General features: G+C 35.4%; 3 protein-coding genes across 6 annotated transcripts in view; 2 read left to right on the forward strand and 1 right to left on the reverse strand.

Annotated features, from left to right (window-relative positions):
- The window catches only part of Tusp (WD40 superfamily protein Tusp), an 86,005-nt gene that overhangs the window by 29,778 nt on the left and 31,089 nt on the right, over positions 1 to 25,138 (forward strand). For all 4 annotated transcript variants that reach the window (XM_011142543.3, XM_019841837.2, XM_025305880.1 and 1 more), the window contains 6 exons: positions 6,555 to 6,720; positions 6,826 to 7,094; positions 7,178 to 7,266; positions 11,212 to 11,346; positions 11,443 to 11,842; positions 15,045 to 15,222. In XM_011142543.3, coding sequence (XP_011140845.1) covers positions 6,555 to 6,720; positions 6,826 to 7,094; positions 7,178 to 7,266; positions 11,212 to 11,346; positions 11,443 to 11,842; positions 15,045 to 15,222 — 1,237 coding nt within the window. The remainder of the gene's footprint in view (positions 1 to 6,554; positions 6,721 to 6,825; positions 7,095 to 7,177; positions 7,267 to 11,211; positions 11,347 to 11,442; positions 11,843 to 15,044; positions 15,223 to 25,138) is intronic.
- LOC109503938 (uncharacterized) lies at positions 7 to 5,005 on the forward strand. The gene has a single exon (XM_019841838.2). The coding sequence runs from the start codon at positions 4,108 to 4,110 to the stop codon at positions 4,825 to 4,827; it is 720 nt and encodes a 239-aa protein (XP_019697397.1). The 5' UTR covers positions 7 to 4,107; the 3' UTR covers positions 4,828 to 5,005.
- LOC105184020 (mitoferrin-2) overlaps positions 16,013 to 25,138 on the reverse strand; it is an 82,779-nt gene continuing 73,653 nt past the window's right edge. Inside the window, exons 6-7 of the mRNA XM_011142546.3 lie at positions 16,769 to 16,832; positions 16,013 to 16,213 (exon numbers count right to left, since the gene is read on the reverse strand). Coding sequence (XP_011140848.1) covers positions 16,777 to 16,832 — 56 coding nt within the window. The 3' untranslated portion in view covers positions 16,013 to 16,213; positions 16,769 to 16,776. The remainder of the gene's footprint in view (positions 16,214 to 16,768; positions 16,833 to 25,138) is intronic.

The raw sequence follows: 25,138 nt of genomic DNA on the forward strand, positions 1-25,138 counted from the left end.
GTTTGAAAACACTTTTAGATATAGTGGAACATAATCGTCAACCAACCATCGACACATAAATTTGGCATTTCACGATTTAGATTATTTTCGACTTTTCTTCTTGCTGATTCGTAGAAATTCATTTATTTCGCGGTAATATATTAGATAATATAATATATTAGGTCATTAAGTATGAAATGTTCGATTTCGAAACAAAAGTTTGGTTCATTACATCTCAAACCAGAAATAGTAAAATTAATCAAAGTATGCGCTTAAACTATCGACACAATTCTGCCATCTTAACGGTAGCTTATTCATATCAACAGCGAAAAAGCCTGAAGAGCGAGTGACGATGAAATCGCGGAAGTCGTTTTCCACAGATTGTTGAAAATTGAATATTGTTGTGCAAACGCGAGACAAACTCCGCCGCGCGGAAAGAAATAACTTTATATTGGGTTGGAGACGAAAAGTTTTATATACAGCGAAACCTTACAGCCATGAACTCTCCCGCGCGTAAATTGTAAAGATAGAGCCGACTCTGAACGCTGCACGTCAGCCTGTGTCGACGGCTCGTGCTCGACCTCCTCTGTTTCTTTTTGTTATTTATTCCCTCGTTGCCCAGCTGATCGCCTGTCAATTTCTCAATCGATGCCGCCGGTTCAAGCCCGCGAACAGCCGACGTTGCCACACATACGGTGGCTCGGATACATTACTCCTCTTCTCTCTGAAATTGTCGTCCCGACAATTCATGGAAGTTGTCCTCTTCTTAATCCAAGGAACTTCATGGACCTTGTCCTGTCCTGAGCTGCTGCTGCAAGTTTTGCGGACTCCATAAATTTCTATTCCCGATTAAGAAGTGCGTCCGCTTCAAATACGTCCTCCAGGAGGTGATCAGTTTCCAAGACGTTCCTAGGAGTGACCGAAGTTTTTTGTCGAACCTCGCCTTCTTCTTGACATCGGTCTTCAAACAAGGGGGGGGGGAATTTCCATGAACTCATCCATTCTCAGTGAGAACTTCCTGAGTTCCTACCTTGGCATTCGCCCTTTTTTTCCGAAAGACTCACGGGAAAACCACGATCAAAAACCGTGAGTAAGGTAGTCTTCTTAGTCTGTTGAAGATAGATAAAATTTCATCAAGCTGGACAACGAATCTGGGAAAAGCAAAGTGAAAAACGTTGTTTCTGAAAAACAAAGAGAATTAATGAATCTTCATCTTTCAAATATTGCCTGATATCGGGCTCAGACTTAAAAAAAAATGTTAAATCGCTCGTTTGTGAAAGGAAGCTAATCTATCAGAATGAACTATTTTCTTCTTATATTTTTTCGATTTCTGAATACAATATACCACGTCACTTAATTTCTTAACGACTTTAAAACCTTCCCAATGTGATTATAGTTTTGGCGCTCTTCCCACTTTACGACGGAGATTATAAAACCAAACTTTACTTCCCTCAGCAAAATGACACTTCTTAGCGCCCTGATCGTAACGAAATTTGAAAGACATAGATTTTTTAAACAAATTTTGCTTAGCGACTTCATGAATTGAATCTAATTTCTCTTGAAGTTGATGGCAATAATTATTTGTCATCTCTGTCTCAGAAGGAGGAATTCCGCACAATAAATCAAACGGCAACCTGAGTTCTCGACCTAAATATACCTCAGCTAGCAAAATTCCGGTGGACTCATGTTGTGAAGATCGATACGCGAGAAGAAACATCGGAATTCACTGATCCCAATCCCTCTGATTTTTAGAAATAAATTAAGACAAATAATTGACAATAGTAAAATGTTGTCTCTCCATTTGGCCATCAGACTGCGGATGTAACGCGGAAGTGCGTGTCTTCCCAATTCCCATTAACCTTGAAACCTCCTGCAATAATCGGGATTCAAAACTTCTGCCCTGATTTGTGCGGAGCTCCAAAGGCTCCATGTCTGGAAATAAATTGCTTCACAAATACATCCGCCACAGTAGAAGCTCTTACATTCTTAACAGGAAAGGCTTCAACCCATTTGGAAAAACAATCTGCAATTACCAACAAGTACTTATTTCCCGAAAAAGTAGTTGGAAGAGGCCTAAGAATGTCCATCTAGAGCCTCTCCAGCGGTAATCCAACATTATAAATCTGCAAAGGAGGCTTTCCTTTATCAGCAGGGCCCTTTTTCGCAACACAAATTTTGCATGACTTACACCAATTGTCGACATCCTTTTTGCAGGTCGCCCAATAAAATCTTTTCCGAATCTTATCTAAGGTTTTGTTGACTTCAAAATGTTCACCGGATGGAGAATCATAAGCCTCCCTTAAAACTTCCTTAATCCTATTCTGAGGAACGATAACCTGAAGAATATGCGATTTAAGATTAGGACTCTCCCATTTCTTATAAAGGACTCCATCCCTCAAAATCAATAAATCCCAATAGGACCAGTAAATTTTCGTAAAATTTTTGGAGAAGTAGTTTGCTAAAGCGGTCGTTGTTGCTGCTCCTTTCCAAGCAAAATAAAAGAAATAAATCTTCCAATTGTTCTTTCCTCCAGTCAATAGAATTACTCTCCCCAAAAATTATTCGTCCCAATATCTCTTTACTATTCATAGTCTCTCTTGACTCCACTCTTATACAATAACTACAAGGGTTCTCTTTACAAGGTCAACGAGAAAGTCCATCGGCATTCTTGTTCGCGCTTTCTTTTCGATATTCAATCTTAAAATCGTATTGTTATACCTTTTCAATCCATCGAGCAAGTTGCCTTTTCAAGTTTTTAAATAACAGCAGCCATTTTAGGAATTGGTGATCTGTTCCAATTATAAATTTCTGTCCATAAAGATAATGATGGAAAAATTTCAAAGAATCTACAATTGCTAATAATTTTCTCCGCGTTACACAATAATTTCGCTCTGCTTTACTTAGCACTCGGCTATACCAGGTAGTAAGCTAGAACTTTTTCAGTTCCATATTGAACTTGCGATAAAACAGCACCGATCCCATGGCCTGAATTATCGATGTCGAGGATAAATTCCATATTTTCCAAAGGAAAGGAAAGAATTGGAGGAGTAATCAATGCTCATTTAAGATTTTCAAAAGTTTGTTAACATTGCTCAGTCCATGAAAACTTAATTAAATTCTCTGTCAATGTATACAAGGGTTTTGCAATCAACGAGAATCCTTTAACAAATCTTCGATAATAAGAGCAGAAACCAAGAAAACTCCAAACTTGCTTCTTGATCATGGGGACAGACCATTTCGCCATTACAGAGATCTTTTGTGGATCCGTCATTATTCTCTTCTCAGAAATTATATGACCGAAGAAAGTTACACTTTTGCTAAACAAAATATATTTTTAAGGTTAATCTTCAAATTGACTTTCCTTAACCTTGAAAATACCTCACAAAGATTCTCCATGATTCCTTGAAACGTCGGACTGAAAACAATTACATCATCTAAATAAACAAGACAAATCTTAAATAAAAGTCCATGTAAAATCTTTTCCATCATTCGCTCAAAGGTCGTCGGAGCATTGTATAATCCAAATGGCATGACAGTAAATTGCCACAACCTAACTCCCCAAAGAAAAAGCTATCTTTTCCTTATCCTCTTCTCGGAATTTTACTTGCCATTACCCGTTCTTCAAATCAATTATTAAAAACTCGGTTCTGAGGCCATGAGTTCAGCTGTATCTTTGGCTAGTCCAACTTTTCTAAATAGATCATTGAGTTCCGCTTGAGTGTTTACATGGCCTCAGAAATGAAGAAGAAAAGTTTGTTAGTGACGAACACTAAAGCTTCATTTTATCGAGAGCGAGAAAAAGATTTTCGAAAATATTTCACGCAAGATTCCAATTTAGTTTATCGCTCGAATGTTAAAGGACTGATTGATGAATTAAAGCCTAATATATACAAATGTAATGAATGGAGGTTATTTATTGACTCTTCCAAACGAAGCCTAAAGGCAGTGTTACTCCACAATATAAACAAGTATGCTTCTTTACCGATAGCACATTTAACTGTGCTTAAGGAAGAATATTGTAACATTGAAATGGTCTTGAATAAAATCAAATATCAAGAACATAGATGGCAAATTTGCGGAGATCTGAAAATTTTGTCCATGATACTAGGACAATAATCGGGCTTTACTATGTACCCATGTTATCTGTGTATGTTCGATATAGATAGAAAGAATCACTACATAAAAAAACAGTGGCCAGCAAGATCATCACTCGAACCTGGTTCAGGGAACATTGTACATCAGCCACTAATAGAGCCTTCTAAAATTCTCCTTCCTCCTCTTCATATCAAACTTGGTTTGATGAAACAATTCGTCAAAGCTCTCAACAAAGGGCAAATGTTTCGAATATTTAGGACAAGTAATGTATCTAAAGCCAAATTAAAGGATGGTATTTTTGATGGCCCGCAAATTCGCAAATTGTTTAGGGATGAAAATTTCGTTACTACTATGAATGAGCAGGAAAAGGTAGCATGGCTTAGTTTTAAAAATGTCGCAACAAAATTTTTGGGGAATAATAAAGATGAAGACTACAAAAGAATAATAGAAAATATGATAGAGAACTTTCAAAAATTAGGTTGTCTAATGAATTTGAAACTACAGTTTCTTGATTTTCATCTCGACAGCTTTACAGAAAATCTTGGAGATTGTAGTGAAGAACAAGGTGAAAGATTCCATCAGGATATGAAAGAAATAGAGCGTCGATATCAAGGAAGATGGGACATTAATATAATGGCTGATTTTTGCTGGATGCTGAAGAGAAAAACCCGGACAAAAGGACAGAAACGACATAGAAATCCCTTACACAAGTCATTTGAAGACAAACGTGAACGAAGGCGCAAACCAATATAAGTTATAGATGCAAAATAACCGTAATAAGTCCCATTTTTATTTCACAAGTCAAAATTCTCAAGAATAAACCTGTCTCTTTCAATCGGCCGACTCCTTCTAATGATACATAGCACTTACATCAGAAATCGTGTGTTTTCAACAGTTTTTGTGGTTCTGAAGGCAAAATAACCACGATAACCCTCATTTTTAACTTCAGATTCGTATTTAAATATTTTAGAATAAACTTGTTTTTTTCAATCGGCCGACTACTTTTGATGATATATGACAGTTAAAAAAATGTGAAAAGAAAAATATGTTTTTGACAGTTTTTCTGGTTTTGAAGACAAAATAATCGCAATAACCCTCACTTTTGACTTCAGATTCGTGTTCAGCAAGTTGAAATGCTTGAGAATAAACCTGTCTCTTTTAATCGGCCGGCTACTTCTGATGATGCATCGCAGTTACATCAAAAAAGTGTTTTTTCGTTTTTTTCACCGGTTTTTTGCTCTAAAGATAAAATAACCTCAGCAACCCCCACTTTTGACTTCAGATTCGTGTTCAACAGGTCAAATTATGATGTTCTCCTGTGCCACTATACGGGTGTTTTCGTTCTAATTCTTCATTCAAACGGATTTATTGGTGTTAGTAGCCGTCCGCAGTAATTGTTTCATTCGTTTTTAATAGTTCATAGTAAGTTATGCCCTTCTATATCCTACCAAATGCAAAGCAGAATTTTCTTTCCGAAGTGTTTTGGCTTTGCGACCGATGTTGATGGCTCGCCGGGATTTATCCATGACTTTCTGCGTTTCGGATTGTCATAGAATATCCACTTCTCATCGTCCGTAACAATTTTCCACAAGAAAGACTTTCTACGCTGCTTATTAAGAAGAGAAGGATACATTGTCACTCGTTGATTTTTACTGGTTTCAGTGGACTCATGCAGAACTTATTTTCCCTCTTTCTGAATCTTCCCCATTTCGTGTAAGCGTTTGAAAATAGTTTGTTGCGTTACTATTAACTGTTCTTTTTGTGTTTGTGTTTAGTTCGCAGGAAGCAGTTGCTCCACATCATTGTTGCCGCACTTTCGAAGGCGTCCGGGATGTTCTTTGTCGCTCAAACTGAAATTGCCGCTTTTAAACCGTCTAAATCAAAATGCACACATATCGTACGATACAACACCTTAACCGAGAAAGGAACAAATCAATTCACATGCTCTTGTAGCATTTTTTCCTTGTTGGAATTCGTAAAGAATACAGTGTCGGATATGCACCTTATCTGTTGCCATTTTTCACTGTACTGAACTAAATAATTTTTAACGTTATGTTGTGCCTTCTGCCATACTAAATCTAATTTTTAATAGCTACATGTCAACACTACATAACCGTAAAAGAGCGGGAAATTTTGATTATTTGAAATTTAATTTCTTAGACGCTTAAAAAATTTTGGATTATTTATTTGTACACCTAATATATGTGAAAATCAAGGTCATAGAAGATGGGTCTTTTAATGTAAAAGTTTACTGTTGGTTTATTGTTGGTAAAATCGACTAGATTGGAACGCGTCAGAAATCGGAAGCGATATTAAACTAAACTTAACATAGAGTCATAAAATATTGAAAATTTATTCTTTTATCGTCAATGAGGATGTCTTCGGTTAATTAAAGATTTGATGTCTCCATAATGCAGATATATCAAGAATGGATACATTAATAAAATTTTATTCATTTTTAACGTTGCTTGTTAACAAAGGTCTATTTTGGGACGACTGCGGGACAGCTAATTGTGATGGACGTTCACGGAGCTATGGTATCAGAAATACAACTGGGGGCTGGCGTTACATCGATGGCTTGGAGTGCCGAAAAATTTACGATGGAGGAAGGAGACGACGATATGACAAGCGACCGGTCTCAGAAAGGTATTAATCGTAGCTCTTTTAAGGAAAGTATGGAATATCCATGCCCCGAACTTGAGGCGAACTATTGAGACATGCTAATACATTTATATATGTGTGGAAGCACAGATGATCGAGGTTACGTGTTGGCCGTTTGTCTTGTTGATGGAAACATTGTCATGCTGCGCTCATTTGACGACGTATCGCCGATCACGATACACAGCAAGCTAAAGACGCCCTTGTACGCCGAGTGGAGCAACTCTAGAAAACTGTTGGCCATTGCCGGCACAAAGGAGACCGACATTCTTCAGAATAATTTACAAGAATACACGAATCTCTTGAAATTCTATTCGGTTAATGGTACCCTCGTATATACGACAACGATTCCGTATACGCAAGTATGTCAGAAAAAGCTATTATTTACTCCTAATTCGTTATAATTGAATAATTTATTTTATGATTCTCCGCATGGTTTTTGTAGTCCCCAGTATCGGCATTAACGTGGGGACATAACGATAGGCGACTCTTTGTAGCGACCGGGACGCGTGTTCATGCAGCGTGGGTTTCCAGGTAATTTCTTACCTTCATGTACCTCGACTTTCGTCGATTATACAAAGTATTCAGCGTAATGGTATGCACAATATTTTATACACTTCTGATGATTTAAAGAAGAGGTTTTAAAATGTATGTTCATTTGCTTTATACAGTTTAGAAAGAAATTTTCTTTATAAAAATATCAAAGTCACTTTGAATTTCTTAAATAGCAATCATGCAATCTTTTTTATATAATATTATGGAAAGCTAAGATGAATTTAACGCACTATTAGAAAATTACTTCTATTAATAACAATATAAAAATAATAAAAAAAACTCTAACCCGTGGAAGCAAATGTTTAAATTGCTTGCTTCTTTCTGCAATATAAAGTCCTGCTTTATTTAACAAATTACTATATATAGTAGTTATTTGAATCCAAAATCGCGCAAGCTGTAATTATTTTTTCTCAAAGATCTTGAACATTATTAATTCATGTTTGATACACAAGAGTTTGTAAGATATTCCCATAAAAAGAAATTCATCAGAGATAAATCTGAGAAACGAGCTGACCATTGTGCTGATTTATATGTATATGATTAATATGATTTGTAAAGATATCTTGGAGATAATTTTGAATTATTCGTGCATTATGAGTAGGACGTTCTATTGAAAACATATACTTTTTACATTAAAACATCAAAGACAGAACAACATCAGATTAAAGTATTAAACTATTCACTTTTCTCCTGCAAACACTTAACAATTCATTGTATAATTTTGCACGCTAACTCGTAAAAATCTCAAAGAAATCTTTTCGAAATCAGATGGATGTCAATTTTTTTGCGAGAAGATGAGTATCTCAAATTATTGACATCATTTAAATTATTAGTGTTAATAAAATTATTTAATATTAATAATAACTCAAATATAATAATTATTACATATTAACATTTATAACGCATATATATGTGTATATTCATAACTGAATATGAAAATTATAAAATTGAATATAAAAATTATAAATATGGCCATCCCCATTGGCGTCATTTTGTGTCATTGTTAGAACTTGTCCGCGCGGTCTCGAAATATTTCTTCCCGAATCGCAGGCAGTGCATGAAAGATAAAAAGGCGAAGGGGTAAGATGGGAAAGATTCTAGCTTAACGATAAGATCTGTCGCTGACACGCCTCGTGCCTATTCCTGCCGCGCGGTCCGCTCATTGTTGGTGCGACAAAGACGGAGAGCGATTGATCGTCTGTGCTTATCTAACTTACTATCTCTTATAAGGAAGTAAAGTGAGCAAGAACAGTGTACGCTTTGTCGTTACCATCAGGACGGATGTAGTGTGCACACATTTTTTCAGGAACGCAGAAAAAGCGTTCTAGCCCACTGGGCGTAACCGGCCCAGTGGCCGCTCTCAGATTTCTCTCTGGTACTAGAGACTTTGGAAAACTATCCTGCTCTCGAACAGAGTATAACATGGTATCAACCAAAGTTATATCAAAACGGTAAACTATGCCTCTATCAAATACGCGAAAACATCCTGGTACAGTTTGGTACATTTTAATACATGTACCAAAGGATTGCCAAAAATTGCCTAATCAGTACGATACCTTTCTATCTTTTTCCTTCTTTAACCCTTCTATCAATACAAGGTGAGTTTTTTAACTTGCGACTGCAAAATATCCGGAAAAATAAGTATTGTACGAAAAAAATGTTCCAAATAAACTCTAAACATTTTCGAGGGGGCAATTCTATCCCGCAAAATTCTTTGCTGCCTTAGGCCCCCCTTGGGGGTGGGGCGGAGGATAACTTTGATATCTTAAATGGGAATCTTTACTTTTTATCACAGATTCGGATTCTACGTCCAAATACACGTAAATTTTGTCTAAACTTTTTTTTCGATTCCTGATAGATGGCGCTACATTCGGCAAAAATTTGTAAACCTTCATTTTCTTCCCGTGTTACCATTCGGTGTTAACGCTTGCGTGAGTGTGATATGATAAGCGTAATACTGCCTTGTCCTTAAAATTCTCAATACCGTTGTTCAAAGTATACCTGTTTGCCTTTGTATTTAGCGACTGCTGATGTAAGGATTTAAATGGATAATTGCAAGTACTATAAGAACGTGCACAACACCGTAATCATGACAAGGACGTTCACGAACTAAATGTCCATTACGAGCCCTTGCAGTAAGATTTCGTATCGTGGTATTATTGGGATGACATCTGTTTGGATAACGTCGTGCGTAAAGTCTTGCAGCTGCTACGTGATTTTCACCACATTCTCCTAAAATCTGAATCATATCAACAATTTCATTCAGAGGATAATCAGCCATTATTTGAAAAAACTTTTCTGCAATTTTCTATTACTATTTCAATGTACCAGGAAAATAATGTATCAGAATAATGTATCAGAATTAAATAAATTTCCACACTTGCCATTTCTGGTGTCAAAATTGGAGGTTTTCACTTGAAAAAATCACAGACTTTGAAATTTGATCTGAAAATTGAAGTTAAGGTCATCAGTGGACGACCTCCTTTACTTGTACAACTTTTGTTGACGACATTTTTTAGTACCACCTTTACGTTACAAGTTTTTTGAAGGTATTGATAAAAAATACGTATTTGGCTTTAAAATAACCTTTAAATGTCATGTCAGGGACTCCTATCATAATTTACCTATATGAACGTAAAATTTTCCGCTCTTTTCATTTCTGGAGTCAAAAATAATGATTCCTATTTGAAAAATCAAAGTTGACCTTCAGATAACCTTGAAAATTGACCTCAAGGTCAAAGTTAAAGCCATCAGTGTGTGTCTCCTATTGACTCCTACAGCTTTTATTTGAAACATTTTTCACGATCTGGCTTGCCTGACGAAATATTTCTGATCGTCGATTAAAATGGATACCCTATATACTTTTTAACCCATTAAGACCATTAAGGCCCCATCCTTAGACCAGTAGAGATATGAAAAAAGTAACTATTGGGTTTCTGGCATAAGCCCTAGCAATAGTTATTGGTGCTTCAAATTGGTTGAAAAAAAATTTTTTTAAACAAAATGTTATAAACAAATTAAGAAAAATTATTTTTTCCAAGAAACTAACCACGGCGATCGATTTTACGGGAAAAATCACTAAAGAAACATGTGTTACATTTTCGATTTTTCGCTTCATTTCTTGTTAAAAAATGACAAATAAATTGTTGTAAACAAATAAAAAAAATTAATTTTGCTTCATTTGTTTACAATTTGTTTAAAAAAATTTTTTTTCAACTAATTTGAAGCATCAGTCAGTGCCCATGCTAGAAACCCAATAGTTACTTTTTTCATATCTCTACTGGTCTAAGGATGGGCCTTAATGGGTTAAAAAAGTATACAAGGTGATCCATTTTAATCGACGATAGGAAATATTTCGTCAGGCAAGCCAGATCGCGAAAAAAGAAATATTTGAAAAATCGTGTGAATTATTATACTAAACATTCTGTATAATTTCACGATAATAAGCAGCTGATATTTCTGTAAAATTTCTAATCCATAATCGAAACAAAGAAAAAAATGAAGAAAAAAAATAAAGAAAATTGAATAAAGAAAATATAGAAAATAAAGAAAATTGAATAAAGAAAATCGATCGATAAGAGAAGCAATACGATTAGAATAAGGAAATAAATGATTCAATAGGGATTTCATAAGGTGAGAGAGAAACAAATTTTAAAAGAACATTTTTGTGGAAAAGTAAAAAATTTAGACGGAAGAGACTGCCTTTGTTGTTTATACTTTCCTGTTTCTTTTAAATTAAATTATTAAAGCATCAATGTTCATACGAATTAATTGATGTAACTTATTATCTAATCTAAAGAATCTAAAGAACTAATAAATAATGAATATGTGAGACAATTTTAATTTTTTGCATATTTGTATTGTTCTGTGTTGATCTAACGAAATAATATATCATTGTGACAAAATAGACATTGTTTTTTGCAGAAGGGTCGGTTCGCTTCAACTATTATCGAGATTAGCAGTGAGAGCAGCCCTCGCGCGGGAGTCCAATGTGCAACAACTTCCGTTACCACCAAGATTAAAAGCTTCAGTGGCTGCTCTCTTCGCTAGTACAATACGGTAAACAGAGGTTTTAAAAATTATTACGAAAAACTTTGTTTCACTGCGAAAGAAATTCCGGGAAGAAAATTGGATATTCTTCCGTATATTTTTCAGATATTCAGTGCCAGAACCGAAAGAGTTGCGTCGATTTGTATCAAGGCCACCGCCGGGAGGCAGCCGGTTACATTGTACGATGCTGAGACATGCCATAGAACCTATGCCGTGTTATACACTCTATCTAGAATATTTAGGCGGCCTTGTGCCACTTTTGAAGGGCAGACGAATTAGCAAGATTAGGCCTGAATTTGTAATATTCGACCCGCAGAGTCAGGAGACACTACAAGTGCTTGATGATACGTCGCAGTGTCCGTCGTTCAGTGATGGCTCGGACACTGAGAGGGATACCGCGGACTTGTGTGGCTCGCCACGAAACAGAAAGAAAAATAGGAGGAAAAAAGAGGAGAAGTTGAATGACGAAACAGATGATCTTACGTACACGGATACCTTACCAGAGGTAATGTAATCTCTTACGTCTTACATACACAAAGTGTGTCCCAAAAGTTCTGGAACTTTTAATGAAACTCACTTTGTTTGCTAGAAAGTGAAACTTTTATTAAATATTATTCAAAATATATCCCTTCCGATGAAACGCATGCATTGCATCGGTCTGAAATCTTTGACAAACATTTCTGGTACTCTTCTGCCGAAACTCTCTGAGTGGTAGAGATATTGTCGAAAAACTGCCCTTCCAGCTGTAATTTGAGTTTAGGAAATAGCCGCACAGTGTCAGATCTAAAGAATAAGGTGGTTGGTCAATGACCTGGACCGATTTTGAGGCTAAAAAATTGTGCACAGCGATGCACTTGTGAACCAGCGCATTGTCATGGAAAAGCGACCATGCCTTGTTCTCGGTATTGTAGACGAACCCGATTGATTCTTTTTATCAAATGCTTTATAACGTCTAAGTAATATTCCCCGGTGACTGTCTGGCCTGGTGGGACAAACTCTCGATATATCAACCCGTTGTAATCGAAAAAAGTGATGAGCGTTGTCTTTACTCTTGATTTTTGCATGTGCACTTTTTTTGGTATTGGTTTCAAAATCTTCCATTCCGAGCTCTGGCGTTTAGTTTGTGACTTGTATTGTAAACGCAATGTTTTATCACCAGTGATGATAGTTTTCAAGAAGTTTGGATCTTTCCGAGCGGTCGAAATGACGTCTCGAACATGAAGAATGCGAGCTTGTTTTTGATCGTCTGTTAACGTGTGCGAAACAAAGTGCGCACAGATCTATCGCATCTTCAAATCCTCAGTTACAATGCGATGTACTTGAGACTTACTGATCCCAGTGGCATCCTCTATCAATTTGACGGTCAGACAGCGATCTCCCTTGAGTAGCTCCCGAATTTTCTCCACTTTTTCATCAATTCAGCTCGTTGGTGGTTTCCCGCTGCGCTCGTCGCTCTCCAGCGATTCACGTCTTTTCTTCAACCGGTCGAACTACACGTGCACATTTGTTTTCGATGGGGCTTCGTCCCCATAAACCTCCCGCAATAATTCCAACATTTGGGTAAACGTATTCCTCAACTTTATATAAAATTTAATGTTCGTTCTTTTCTCGATCGACATTTTGTGACGAGGGTAAAAAACACACAATCGGTTTTGTCGAGCGAATTTTTGCGCTGTACAGATATATATAAACAAGGCTTCTACATAGTTCACTATCGATACGACAATGGTGCGATATGTACTGTCGGTAATAAAAAAGTTTCGGGACTTTTGGAACACACTGTGTATCTCGGAAAAATAAAAGTTATCATTCAACAAGTTCTAAGGCTCCTATAACTAAAAACTGAAAAAAAAATTGAATTATTAATCATATTATGAACTATTTCTGATATTTAAAGTATTAGTCCTTTATTATTCAAAGCGCGAATATATTTCGAATATGTTATTTTAACCCATTAACGCCCAAAAATCCTAAAATATTAGCCTTTCTTTGCAACTGTATTTTATGTAGAGAAACATATTATATAAGGTTGGAATAGCATTTTCTTATGTTTTCGGGCTCGTTCTACAAGATTCCGGCATCAGAATACGTTTAGATTCATAATAAAATTCAATATGGCGGAATTTTTGGAAAAAAGTCGTGAAAAATCGACAATTTTATTTTTTTAAGCTTGATTTCGTATCAAAAACGTTACTTTGATACAGATACAAGTGTCACATCTTGTCTCAAAAATGTTAAACTTTCAAGATATGCATTGGTGAAAATGTGAATTCAAGATGGCTGCCTCAAAATGGCGGTTTGAGCGAAAAAACTTAAAAAATAATGTATTTTTAGAATAACTTCGTAAAATCCTAGTATTTAGCATCAACTTAGTATCCAGGGTATTGATTTTAGGATATTTGCTGACAACTAATTCATATTAGAGAAATTTAAAATGGCGGATCCAAGATGGCGACTAAAACAAATAATTGTGGAAATTTCCAGATTTTCATGAATTTTCTTCTATTATTTTCATATTCATGAATTATTTTAGAGACATACACACGCACATTTACAGGGTGGGTAATTATAAATTTACAAACTTTATGAAAAACATAAGAAACATCGAGATAAGTACAACGGACGGGAAAAATAGAAATCGACTACGTAAAGTTTTGAGAAAAATTGCTAAATAAATGTGCGAATAAACGCGCAGTGGGCATGCGTTGTGGGCATCGCAGGCATGCTACTCCGCACGGCTTGGACCGGATTAGCAGGCAACAACAGCGAACCGGCGTTCGCCGTTGTTACTTGTCAATCGGGTCCAAGCTGTGTGGTGTAGCAGGCCCGTGATGTTCGACCACTGCGCATTTATTCGCTTATTTATTTAATAATTTTTTTCAAAACTTTATGTAATCGATTTCAATTTTTTCCCATCCATTGTACTTATCTCGATGTTTTTTATGTTTTTTATAAAGTTTGTAAGTTTATAATTACCCACCCTGTATATGTGCGTGTGTACGTCTCGAAAATAATTCATGAATATGAAAGTAATAGAAGAAAATTCATGAAAATCTGGAAATTTTCACGATTATTTGTGCCTTTTAGTCGCCATCTTGGATCCGCCATTTTGAATTTCTCTAATATGAAGTTGTCAGCAAATATCCTAAAATTAATACCCTGGATACTAAATTGATGCTAAATACTAGGATTTTGCGAAGTTATTCTAAAAATACATTATTTTTTAAGTTTTTTCGCTCAAACCGCCATTTTGAAGCAGCCATCTTGAATTCACATTTTCACCAATGCATCTTGAAAGTTCAACATTTTTGAGACAAGATGTGACACTTGTATCTGTATCAAAGTAACGTTTTTGATACGAAATTAAGCTTAAAAAAAATAAAATTGTCGATTTTTCACGACTTTTTTCCAAAAATTCCGCCATTTTGGATTTTATTGTGAATCCTAACGAATTCTGATGTCGGAATCTTGTAGAACGAGCCCGAAAACATAAGGAAATGCTATTCCAACCTTATATAATATGTTTCTCTACATAAAATATAGTTGCAAAGTAAGGCTAATATTTTAGGATTTTTGGGCGTTAATGGGTTAATCACTATTTTTCGTTTGATTTGATAAATTATATAATGTGCGAACTTTTTGTATTCTAAAGGAGCGAGCGTTATTCATGTCAATACTGCATGGGGATTTCTAATATTTGTTCACAGTATGCGAGACTAGTCGAAGTAACGTCAAATATTTGGGGCACTAAATTTAAATTTCATGGCTTGGCGGATTCGATTCCTGCTAACTTAGGTCAAGTGACTTATCGAACGTCGTTATTGCATCTACAGCCGAGACAAATGACACTAATAATGACTGAACTTCGAGATGATTTACCTTCAGGTAAACAAGCGATTGATGATAAGTATCTTTTCTTTATCTATCAATAATTGTATATATAATTAATTTTACTTTATCTCTTAATATGTGTATATATTTTAGGTCGTTAAATATGAAATGTCTGATTCCTTTAAATACTAAGTTCGACTACTACGATACTACCCGTATTCATAGTTCTTCTTTATCTTAAGCCTTTGATGCACAAATTTTTCGTTGCAGTCAAATTTTCAGAATTTTCGTACTTAAGAGGTTTCTGGGTCATTGATCACGAATATGAAGTCAGTTTAACAAAATTCAATATGGCGGATCCAATATGGCAAACCAAAATTTAAAAAATGCTTTAATTTCCTTGAAAATTGGTATACAGAGGTTTTTGGGGTCGCTGATTACAAATCTGCAGTCAGTTTTGCAAAATTCAATATGACAGATCAAATATCGCGGACCGAAATTTGAAAAATGCTAAATTTGCCTTGAAAATCGGTCTTTTTGGCTGCAATATTTTTATTCTCGCTCTCAGCTAAACCCAAAGCTAATGACGTAGACATGGCAAAATTTAGTCCCATTTTTTGTTTTTTTAATTTTTAAACTTTTTGTTTTTTTATTTTTCTGTTTTTTTTTATTTTCTTGTTTTATTTATTTTATTTATTTCTTCCTTTTATACATTTTTTATTTATTCAATTCACATATTTTTTTATCTTTTGAATATTTTCGTAATAAAAGAAATTTTTGATTCTCAATTAAAACTTATTTTTTTCAAATTATAGGAATGTATTTTGCTTATTTTTTGGAATAATGTTTCACGATAAAAAAATGTTTATTCCAGATCTAGACTTATTCCAAAGATTGTGTGATGAATCAAGTTTTATATGTAATAAACAACAGCGTTAAATATTCACCTTTACACAGCCCGCGTGAAATGACCTCCGGTTGACCTTGATGTTAACCTTGACCCTTAAGGATGTCAAAGCTAAATAAACTTTTCCCGTCGCTCGTTCTTCATTAAAAAATTATTAACAAAAATTAAAAATTAACATTTTTGTCAATTATTTTATCAAATATTGGAAATTTCAAAAAATGTTTCAAGTAAAAATTGTAAGTCTCTTCAAAATATAGATTTTGTTTCATGCATTTTTACTATAGAAATAATGTCATCTGAGAAAAACAATGATAAAGACTTTAAACTTTATACATATTTATTTAACTTATTATACATATACATATCTTGTATCATACATACACACATGCAGTGTGTGTATGTATGTAAGATAATGTGTAATAGAAGATATGTGTTTATAGAGTATGAACCTCGACTTTGTTATGAAAACAGACATACATTGGACGTTTCCTTTTCAATGTCATTGTAGGTCCACTTACGTCACAATCATATATATATATATATATTTTATATAAATATGTATATATATATTATATATAGATATATATGTATAGAATCGTCTTTTCCTCACAACCTATTTTCATTCAAAATTTGCGACAAAATCATTTTCAAGGTGAAAAGTCAAAAAATAAATAAGTGCCTATTGGCGCTTACCAAAATTTTTATAACTCCATTGGACGTGAGAAGTAACAGTGGTAGTTGATTTTATAATGATGATCTGGAATCAGAAAAGACCTGTCTTTGGTACGTTTATATGTTTCGCGCGCTTCGTCGTGCTCGATATTCATTATTAATCTTCTTACTATTGTTATATTATATATTAGCCGTTGCTCATTGTTTATTAAAAAGTTATGCAAAGAAGTTACATAAGTGCAACAGATTTGTTGGATATAGAAGTAATTATGTGAAAAGTTCGTAAAAGAAAAAAGTATACATATATGTGCGGGAGGAGGGGCTCCGCCCATCCCCCCGCACCCCCTCCCCTGAAAAACTAACCCTAACCTAACCTAAATGAAAAACAATATAAGAATGTATAATTTACCATATTTCAATAGATATGTTAGGCTAGGTTAGGTTAGGTTAGGGTTATTTTTTGGAGAGGGGGTGCGGGGGAGGGGCGGAACCCCTCCCCCGCGCAGATATGTATACTGTAAGGATTACAAGGAGTTTCTTTGACGTTTATAACTTTAAATAAAAGCCTATATAAAATTTCTTCCATCATCCGCTCAAAATTTGCTGATGCATTACACAACCCGAATGGCATAATAGTAAATTGCCACAACTCTTTCTTAATAGAGAAAATTGTCTTTTTTTTGTCCCCATCACGAAGTTTCACTTGTCAGTATCCGCTCTTCAGATCGATCGTCGAAAACCATACGTTTCCTGATAATTGATCAAGCAAATCATCCATTCGTGGTAATGGATAAGAATCCTTGACGGTGACTGCATTGAGACGTCGATAATCCACACAGAATCTGCATGACTTCTGGTCAAGACCACAGGCGAAAGCCAAGGGCTATGCAATTCTTCAGTAACTCTTTTTTCCCGCATCTCCTTAACCGTTTGAGTCCCAGGGGGTATTGAAAAAACACTGTCGAAGAATCCCAAACAGCGCAACCGCGCTTTCTATAAATGAGTATGAAAAGACCCAAGCAGCGCGATAGCGCTTGTTTTATTTTAAGTCGAGAAATACCAAGCAGCGCGATAGCGCTTTGTTTATTTTACATCGATGAATCCCAATCGGACCAATACCGCTTCTTGTATTTGTTAGGTAACGCGATTCTCGTCTTTTTCTCATCGCTCTGTCACATTTATTGTAGTTTGCAAAGCGATCGGACGTATTCTTGCGTAAGTGTTTCTCATTGTTAATAATTGTGTGTTTCAAAATGATTAGACGAAGCAACGGAAGCAAAAGGAATCCATCCAACATGTTTTGATAAACACCGATGTTACAAATTATAATTGTTACTCTCCATTTAAATTATTTGTTCATAACACAAAAATATTGTTAATTTGTAATTCGTTATTTTATAAAATACATCTGTATTATTACATATGCGTACTGTAAATTTATAAATATTTCAAGTTTTGTTCGATAAAAATTATTGAGAAGATAACAATGAAATAAAAATTTTTATTTTGTAATGTATTATTGCATTATTATAGTATTATTCTACCTATTATAAAATGTACTATTTACATTAAAAGGATCGGTGTGATATACTTGCTTCAGTAAATCTGAGCGCGCGACTTCGACAATCGGTAACGCACCGTCAGTTGTCCACAATGATCGAAATGTACTGGGTTTTCTCGACATAAAATCTGAACAGCGCGATCGCGCTGCTTGGGACTCAAACGGTTAATGAGCTTTTCAGCTTCGGCTCCCATCTTTAGCGGAACTCGTCGCAGATTCTGCTTAATCGGCCGGTTGTCCAATAAATCAATCCGATGTTTTCCCACATCACAATTTCCAGCTGAGATCCGAAAATATATCATTGAGTTCAGAAGTAAATTCGGCCAGAAGTAAATTCGGCCTTCTCTTTCTGAAGATCGTCTAACTTTTCGGAATGCCGCAAGAAGAAAGGCTGCAGCCTCTCCGGTATTTGTCTTTTTCCTATCTAATCCTCGCACAAGTGATAGTTTTCCCATTCGACTGCGAAATTCCTGAAGCCTCCCGCATGCTGGACTCCGCATTTGTCAAGAAACCGGTTCCCAAAAGGCAATCATTCCACGACGAACATGGGCATTTTCAAAGAAAATTTCCCTAACTAAACCTCTACGAAAACCCGCGAATGTACCGGTACCTTCTCCACGGTCGGATAACCTAAATTTAAACAATTCTCCATCCCGCTTTCCTCACAAGTCTCAACAAATTTTCTATTAATCGCTACATCGTTACGCAAATAACGAATATCTATTAGACACATTTTTTGAACGCATTTTAATTAATATAATAATATAAAATAATTCAGAAATTATTAACACAAACGCGGGACGCGGAACATTTTTTTTATTTATAACATATATTTCACATCTCATTATTTTTAAGTGTGTTTGATACAACAGACGAGAGAAGTATACATGTGAGTTTATATTAACATATTATACATATACATATATAGAAACATTACAATTTTAAATTTATCAATGTCCAGGTATGTCTCTTGCTCCGCAATAAGTACGGTATCTTCTATACACAGTGCTATATAACATTCAATAAATTATCTTTCAATTTTTTTTTATAAATATTCATCAACGTATCTTGCTTCTCTTCTATTTTAAACAATGCCTGAAGCAACGCAATAACATTAAACGGATTAATATGCATGACTTTTTTTGTACGAACGTATTATAAGCACGTACACATACGAGGTCTGTAAATATGAAACCGGAATTTGCCTATAGATGGCCCTAGCTGTTAATGTAGTTACCGCCAAACTGCGTCATTGGCGCCATTTCCATTTGTTGACATCTGACAAAGATTTTCAACTCACAACAATACAAGTTTCATACAACAGTATAGTTACAGCATAATAGCGTTGAACATGTCGAATTTTATGCCTGCTATGAAAGCTATGATTTGCGGACAGCATTGATTTTCTGTTACCATTTGAAGAAAACTGCTACAGAATTGCATCGAATACTTGTCGAAGCTTACAGTGAACATGCTCTTGGTAAATCACAGTGCTTTGAGTGGTTTAAAAAATTCAAAAGTAACGATTTTTACGTGAGAAACGAAGAACGTGGAAGACCATCGAAAAAGTTTGAGGACAGCGAATTGCAAGCATTGTTGGATGAGGATGAACGCAATCAAACGCAACAACAACTCGCGGATCAATTAAATGTGACACGAGAAGCTGTCTCCATACGTTTGAAAGCCATGGGAAAGATCCAGAAGATGGGGAAATGGGACCCACATGAATTGAATGAAAGACAGCACGAAAACCGAAAAACCACTTGCGAAATGCGGCTCGCGAGGTACAAAAGAAAGTCATTTCTCTATCGAATTGTGACTGGCGATGAAAAGTGGATATATTTTGAGAATCCTAAGCGTAAAAGATCATGGGTAACTTCAGGCAAACCATCGACATCGACTGCAAGGCCAAATCGCTATGGACGGAAGACAATGCTCTGTGTTTGGTGGGATCAGAAAGGTGTAATCTATTATGAGCTGCTAAAACTTGGCGAAACCGTTCATACTGAACGCTACCGACAACAAATGATCGATTTGAATCAAGCTTTGCGTGAAAAACGACCAGAATATCAAAAAAGGCAATACAAAGTGATTTTGCTTCATGATAATGCACCATCACACACAGCAAAACTGGTCAAGGAAACCGGTTGAGGCGTTTAGTTGGGAAATATTTTCGCATGCGACTTACTCACCAGACTTGGCTCCGTCCGATTACTATTTATTTGCATCGATGGGACACGCACTTGCTGAGCAGCGCTTCACTTCTTACGAAAATGTACGAAAATGGCTTGATGACTAGTTTGCCTCAAAAGAGCAACAGTTTTTTTGACGTGGCATCCACAAATTGTCAGACAGGTGGGAAAAATGTATAGCTAGCGATGGGCAATACTTCAAATAAAATATTTTTTATCATTTTCATACAATAAACGTGTATTTTCTATACAAAAATTCCGATTTCATATTTACATACCTGACATAACAAGAAGTATAACAAGAAGTGTCTCACTGCGGACTATTTACACCGTTACATATTTACATCACATTATTGCACAAATATTTCGTAATAATATAGCATCAATAAGAAAATAATATTATTTTATTAAGTTGAAACGTAAAAGATATCATACAAATATCATAAAGATATAAAAATTTTTATTAAAAATTAACTAATATCATGCGCTCACGTGGTAAGTCTATAAAATTGATAATACAGTATTAATAACAAAATAATATTGTCTAATTCATAAGTTGAAAAATTAAAGGGGAGGTTATCAAATATAGTTATGAAAATATGAAAAATGTTTATTATAAGGAGATTGATATCGAATGATAAGTTTATAAGCCAGAAAGTCGGACATTTTTTATTAAATCTTGCTTACAAAGCTGATTTCACAGCATTAATATGCCTAATTTCTTTTACCAATATCTCAAAATTTTGTCTGATTGTTTGCAAAATGATAGATAAATTTTTATTTTTGAATGTATCTACAATTGACACTATTGAATGGATGCATTTTATTAACAATTCTATAAAACTCTGAGGTATTAGTGAAAGAAGATGTGATAATGCGATGAAGTCATCTCTGTAAGCACGATTTAATCGAAAACAATTTCGATTTATTGATTTGTGAAATTATGATACGATCGACATCAGTTACTGTGCAAAACAATTTCGTTATGATGGTGATATTTAATATTTTTGACCTTTTATTTTAATTATATAATATTATTTTCTTATTAAGAAAACTTGTTTTGAAACATACATGCGATAACACTGTGCATACGTGACGGTATAAATACTCTAAAATATGAGACGCATTTGTCAAACATTAGTATTTTACGGCAAGACATGCCGATAAATATTTATAAAGAATTAAAAGATAATTTATTGAATATTATACAGCACGATTTTAGAAGATACCATATTTATTATGGAGAAAGAGACGTATTTGAACATTGAGAAATATTTAAAATTGTAATGCCTCTATATACGTATATATACAGAGTGTTCAAAAAGTTCCGATACGGCCAGGTAACTCTTGAAATATTAGTTATCGTAAAACACTTCTTCAACAAAAGTTGCAGGGAGTAACAAAAGGTATTCAATGGTGACCTGTCCGAGTGATTGGATATTAACTTGTCACAGTCTGAATGTCTGAATAATCTGAATGTCTGAATGATTGAATGACTGAATATCTGAATGACTAAATATTTGGATATCTGAATGACTGAATATTTGGATATCTGAATATCTGACTATCTGAATGCTCGCGGAGGCGAATTGTCGCGGTTTTTATACTGATGATCGGAGGTAGGATCCACCAGGGTGGATAGAGAGATGGCCTTTGGGAAAGGGGTGAAGCCCTAAGGAGAGCCCAATGATGTCAAAGATTTAATTAGTAAATTTTTAGTATTGGTCCTTAGTGGGGAAAAGTCTTAGCCATTAGAAATTAAGGGTGAGGTTAAAAGACCTCGTGAGAGGAGACAGTTAGTTCTAGAAGACATAAATATAGATGGGATAAGGGGTGGAGCGTGGATGTTTCATAATTTTAGGTGGATAGGTTATGATTGGCCGAATGAGTTAGATGTAAAAGTGCGGTGGTGGTGGTTCTGGTGGGATAAAGAAATGTATACAAAAGGCCAGCTGGAAAAGTCAAGATGCCGTAAATCAAAGGCTGAGATAAGATTTTACGACTAAGCTTTGTTGTTAGACTGCATATGGTTTTAGATTAGGGAGATGTAGGTTTCAAGGTTTTAAAGCAAGAGTGTTTCGAGTTGCTTTGTTTTACTGGAGATCTGTTAGCGCAGAGTTTCAAATTTTATAGCTAGGCCGACGGATACACTTGGTGAATACTACCCAGATATAAACTCTGAACAAAGACGTGTAGATTTTCACAATAGGGTACTGTTTTTAATTATGGAATATCGCCTTCGATTTGACGCGACGGCTGTCCGCCAGATATGTCTGTTTCCTACGACCTTTGTTATATTAGAAGAATAGAAGTTTGAGAGAAAAAAAGAATTGTTAATTGCCCGGAGTTCACAGGACGTAACAATACACAAGATAAATTTTAATCAATTATATATTGGCCATCTTTATCGATGACCTCTAGCCATCTTTCCACTAACTTCATTATGCCGCGTTTATAAAACGTCTGGGGCTTATCGGCGAAAAACTAATCAACTCAGCCGAAAATTATCATATTGGGATAAAACAAAGCTTAAATTAAAGCTTGGACATTTCTTGTCAACAACTAAAAACTTAAAAATAAAGAGCAACTGCAAAAGCACCTGTTTTTTCGCCTGTTTGGTGGACCTCACGGATTGAATCGAATTGTAATCTAAATGATAGCTTATGATGATATTGGGTTGGCAAATAAGTTTGTTCGGTTTTTTAGAGTAGAATAAAACACAATTTTTTGATACACAAGATAAATTTTAATCAATTACATATTGGCCATCTTTATCGATGACCTCTAGCCATCTTTCCACCAGCTTCATTAAACCGGCGTTCGTAAAACGTCTGGGGCTTATCGGCGAAAAACCAATCCAGGTGGTTTTTAACGGCCTCTTCATCCTTGAAGATTTTCCCGTTCATAGAGTTCTGCAGTGACCGGAATAAATGATAATCGGAAGGGGCAAGATCCGGTGAATACGGAAGATGAGACAAAACATCCCAGCCAAGCTGAAGCAATTTGTTTCGAGTGGTCAATGACATATGAGGTCTGGCGTTGTCGTGGTGGAAGACGACACCCTTGCGATTTGCCAATTCTGGACGTTTTGTGCAGATTGCTTGGTTCAATTTCGTCAATTGCGAACAGTATACAGTTGAATCAATCGTTTTGCCTGACGGTAACAGTTCGTAATAGATGACAGCCTTGAAATTCCACCATACGGAGAGTATTATTTTCTTCGGATGCAATCCCGCCTTCGAGATTGTTCACGGTGGCTCGCTGCTGTGCCCCCATGATCTTTTACGCGTTATATTATCGTAGACGACCCATTTTTCGTCACCCGTCACCATTCGTTTAAAAAATGGATCGTTTTCTTGGCGCTTCCGTAGCGCATCGCAGGTGGATATGCGTGTGGTCAAATTAGCCTCAGTTAATTGATGCGGCACCCAAACATTAAGCCGAGAAACGTATCCTAGCTGGCGCAAATGCTTTTCTACGCTTGGGATATATTCAATGTCGTAGCAATCTCTCGTACCGATTGGAATGGATTTACTTCGATTATAGCCTTAATGTCACTTGAATTAATCTCGGTCGGGCGACCGGAACGAGGCGCATCATTGACGTCGAAATCTCCAAAATGGAAATTGGCATACCACTTTTGGCATACGCGTTCTGTTAAGGCATCATCTCACACGGCATATCTTTTTATGAGCATTCGCAACTCGTTTGCCTTTTTTAAAATAATAGAGCAAAATGTGACGATAATGCACGTTATTTATTTCCGTAGTTCACAGCTACGCAGCACACACAATACTGATGTTAGCCAAACCAAACGCAGCATAACATAAGCAGTGAAACTTCCAAATGTGTATTTGATTTGCACGATAGCGCTGAGAAAAGAAAAGTGAATCCGCATGAAACTTACATTGAAACAAAAATCGAACGAACTTATTTGCCAACCCAATACAAGTATTTTTAAGTTTCACAATGTTTTGATATTTTTTTAATATGTTGATTCTTTTTTGTATTATTATTTAAGATAAAATGTCATTAATTATATCAAATATATCTAAATTCATAGGTTTTCCTAAAGCTTTTAGTTGCATTTTCATCTCCTCTGTGACCAATATTTCTTTAATATAAATTAGCTGACTTTCTGTTTCGATAAACTTACACATCATATTTAATAAAATAATGTGTAAATTTATGTAGACATGGAAATATACGGGCAAAATAGGAGAATCGAAGGGGGTTGTTCTGGCTAATCTACTATTCCTGGACCATAGAATAACCCTTCCGATTCTTCGTAAAAATCTAATTTCTCTAAATTAATGTAATTTCTCCACATTGCTTTGGTTAGCCATACGAACTTTCGTTGTAGTATCAGCATTCTTGATTTCCGCATATGTGAGTCGCCGTTTATAGGCGTAATCAGGAAATAACTTACATTACTAATCAATAATTATTACCATCGTTTCCATAACTTGTAGAATGGTAACATGACCCTCGTTAAACACTCCTGCAGCTAATTATGCATAAGATTCGAGAAAGAACTGAGTTCGAATGACCATTAGAGATTACAATCTTGCTGAGAATATACATACATATAAAGACTACTATACATGTAGAAGACTACTATACATGTAGAAGATTTTG

Source organism: Harpegnathos saltator, unplaced genomic scaffold (genome assembly GCF_003227715.2).
Source record: "Harpegnathos saltator strain DR-91 unplaced genomic scaffold, Hsal_v8.6 scaffold720, whole genome shotgun sequence".
In the NCBI taxonomy this organism is placed as follows: Eukaryota; Metazoa; Arthropoda; class Insecta; order Hymenoptera; family Formicidae; genus Harpegnathos; species Harpegnathos saltator.

Bases quoted from the DNA above. Each gene is read 5' to 3' on its own strand.
- LOC109503938 (XM_019841838.2), top strand. From the start codon at position 4,108: ATGTACCCATGTTATCTGTGTATGTTCGATATAGATAGAAAGAATCAC.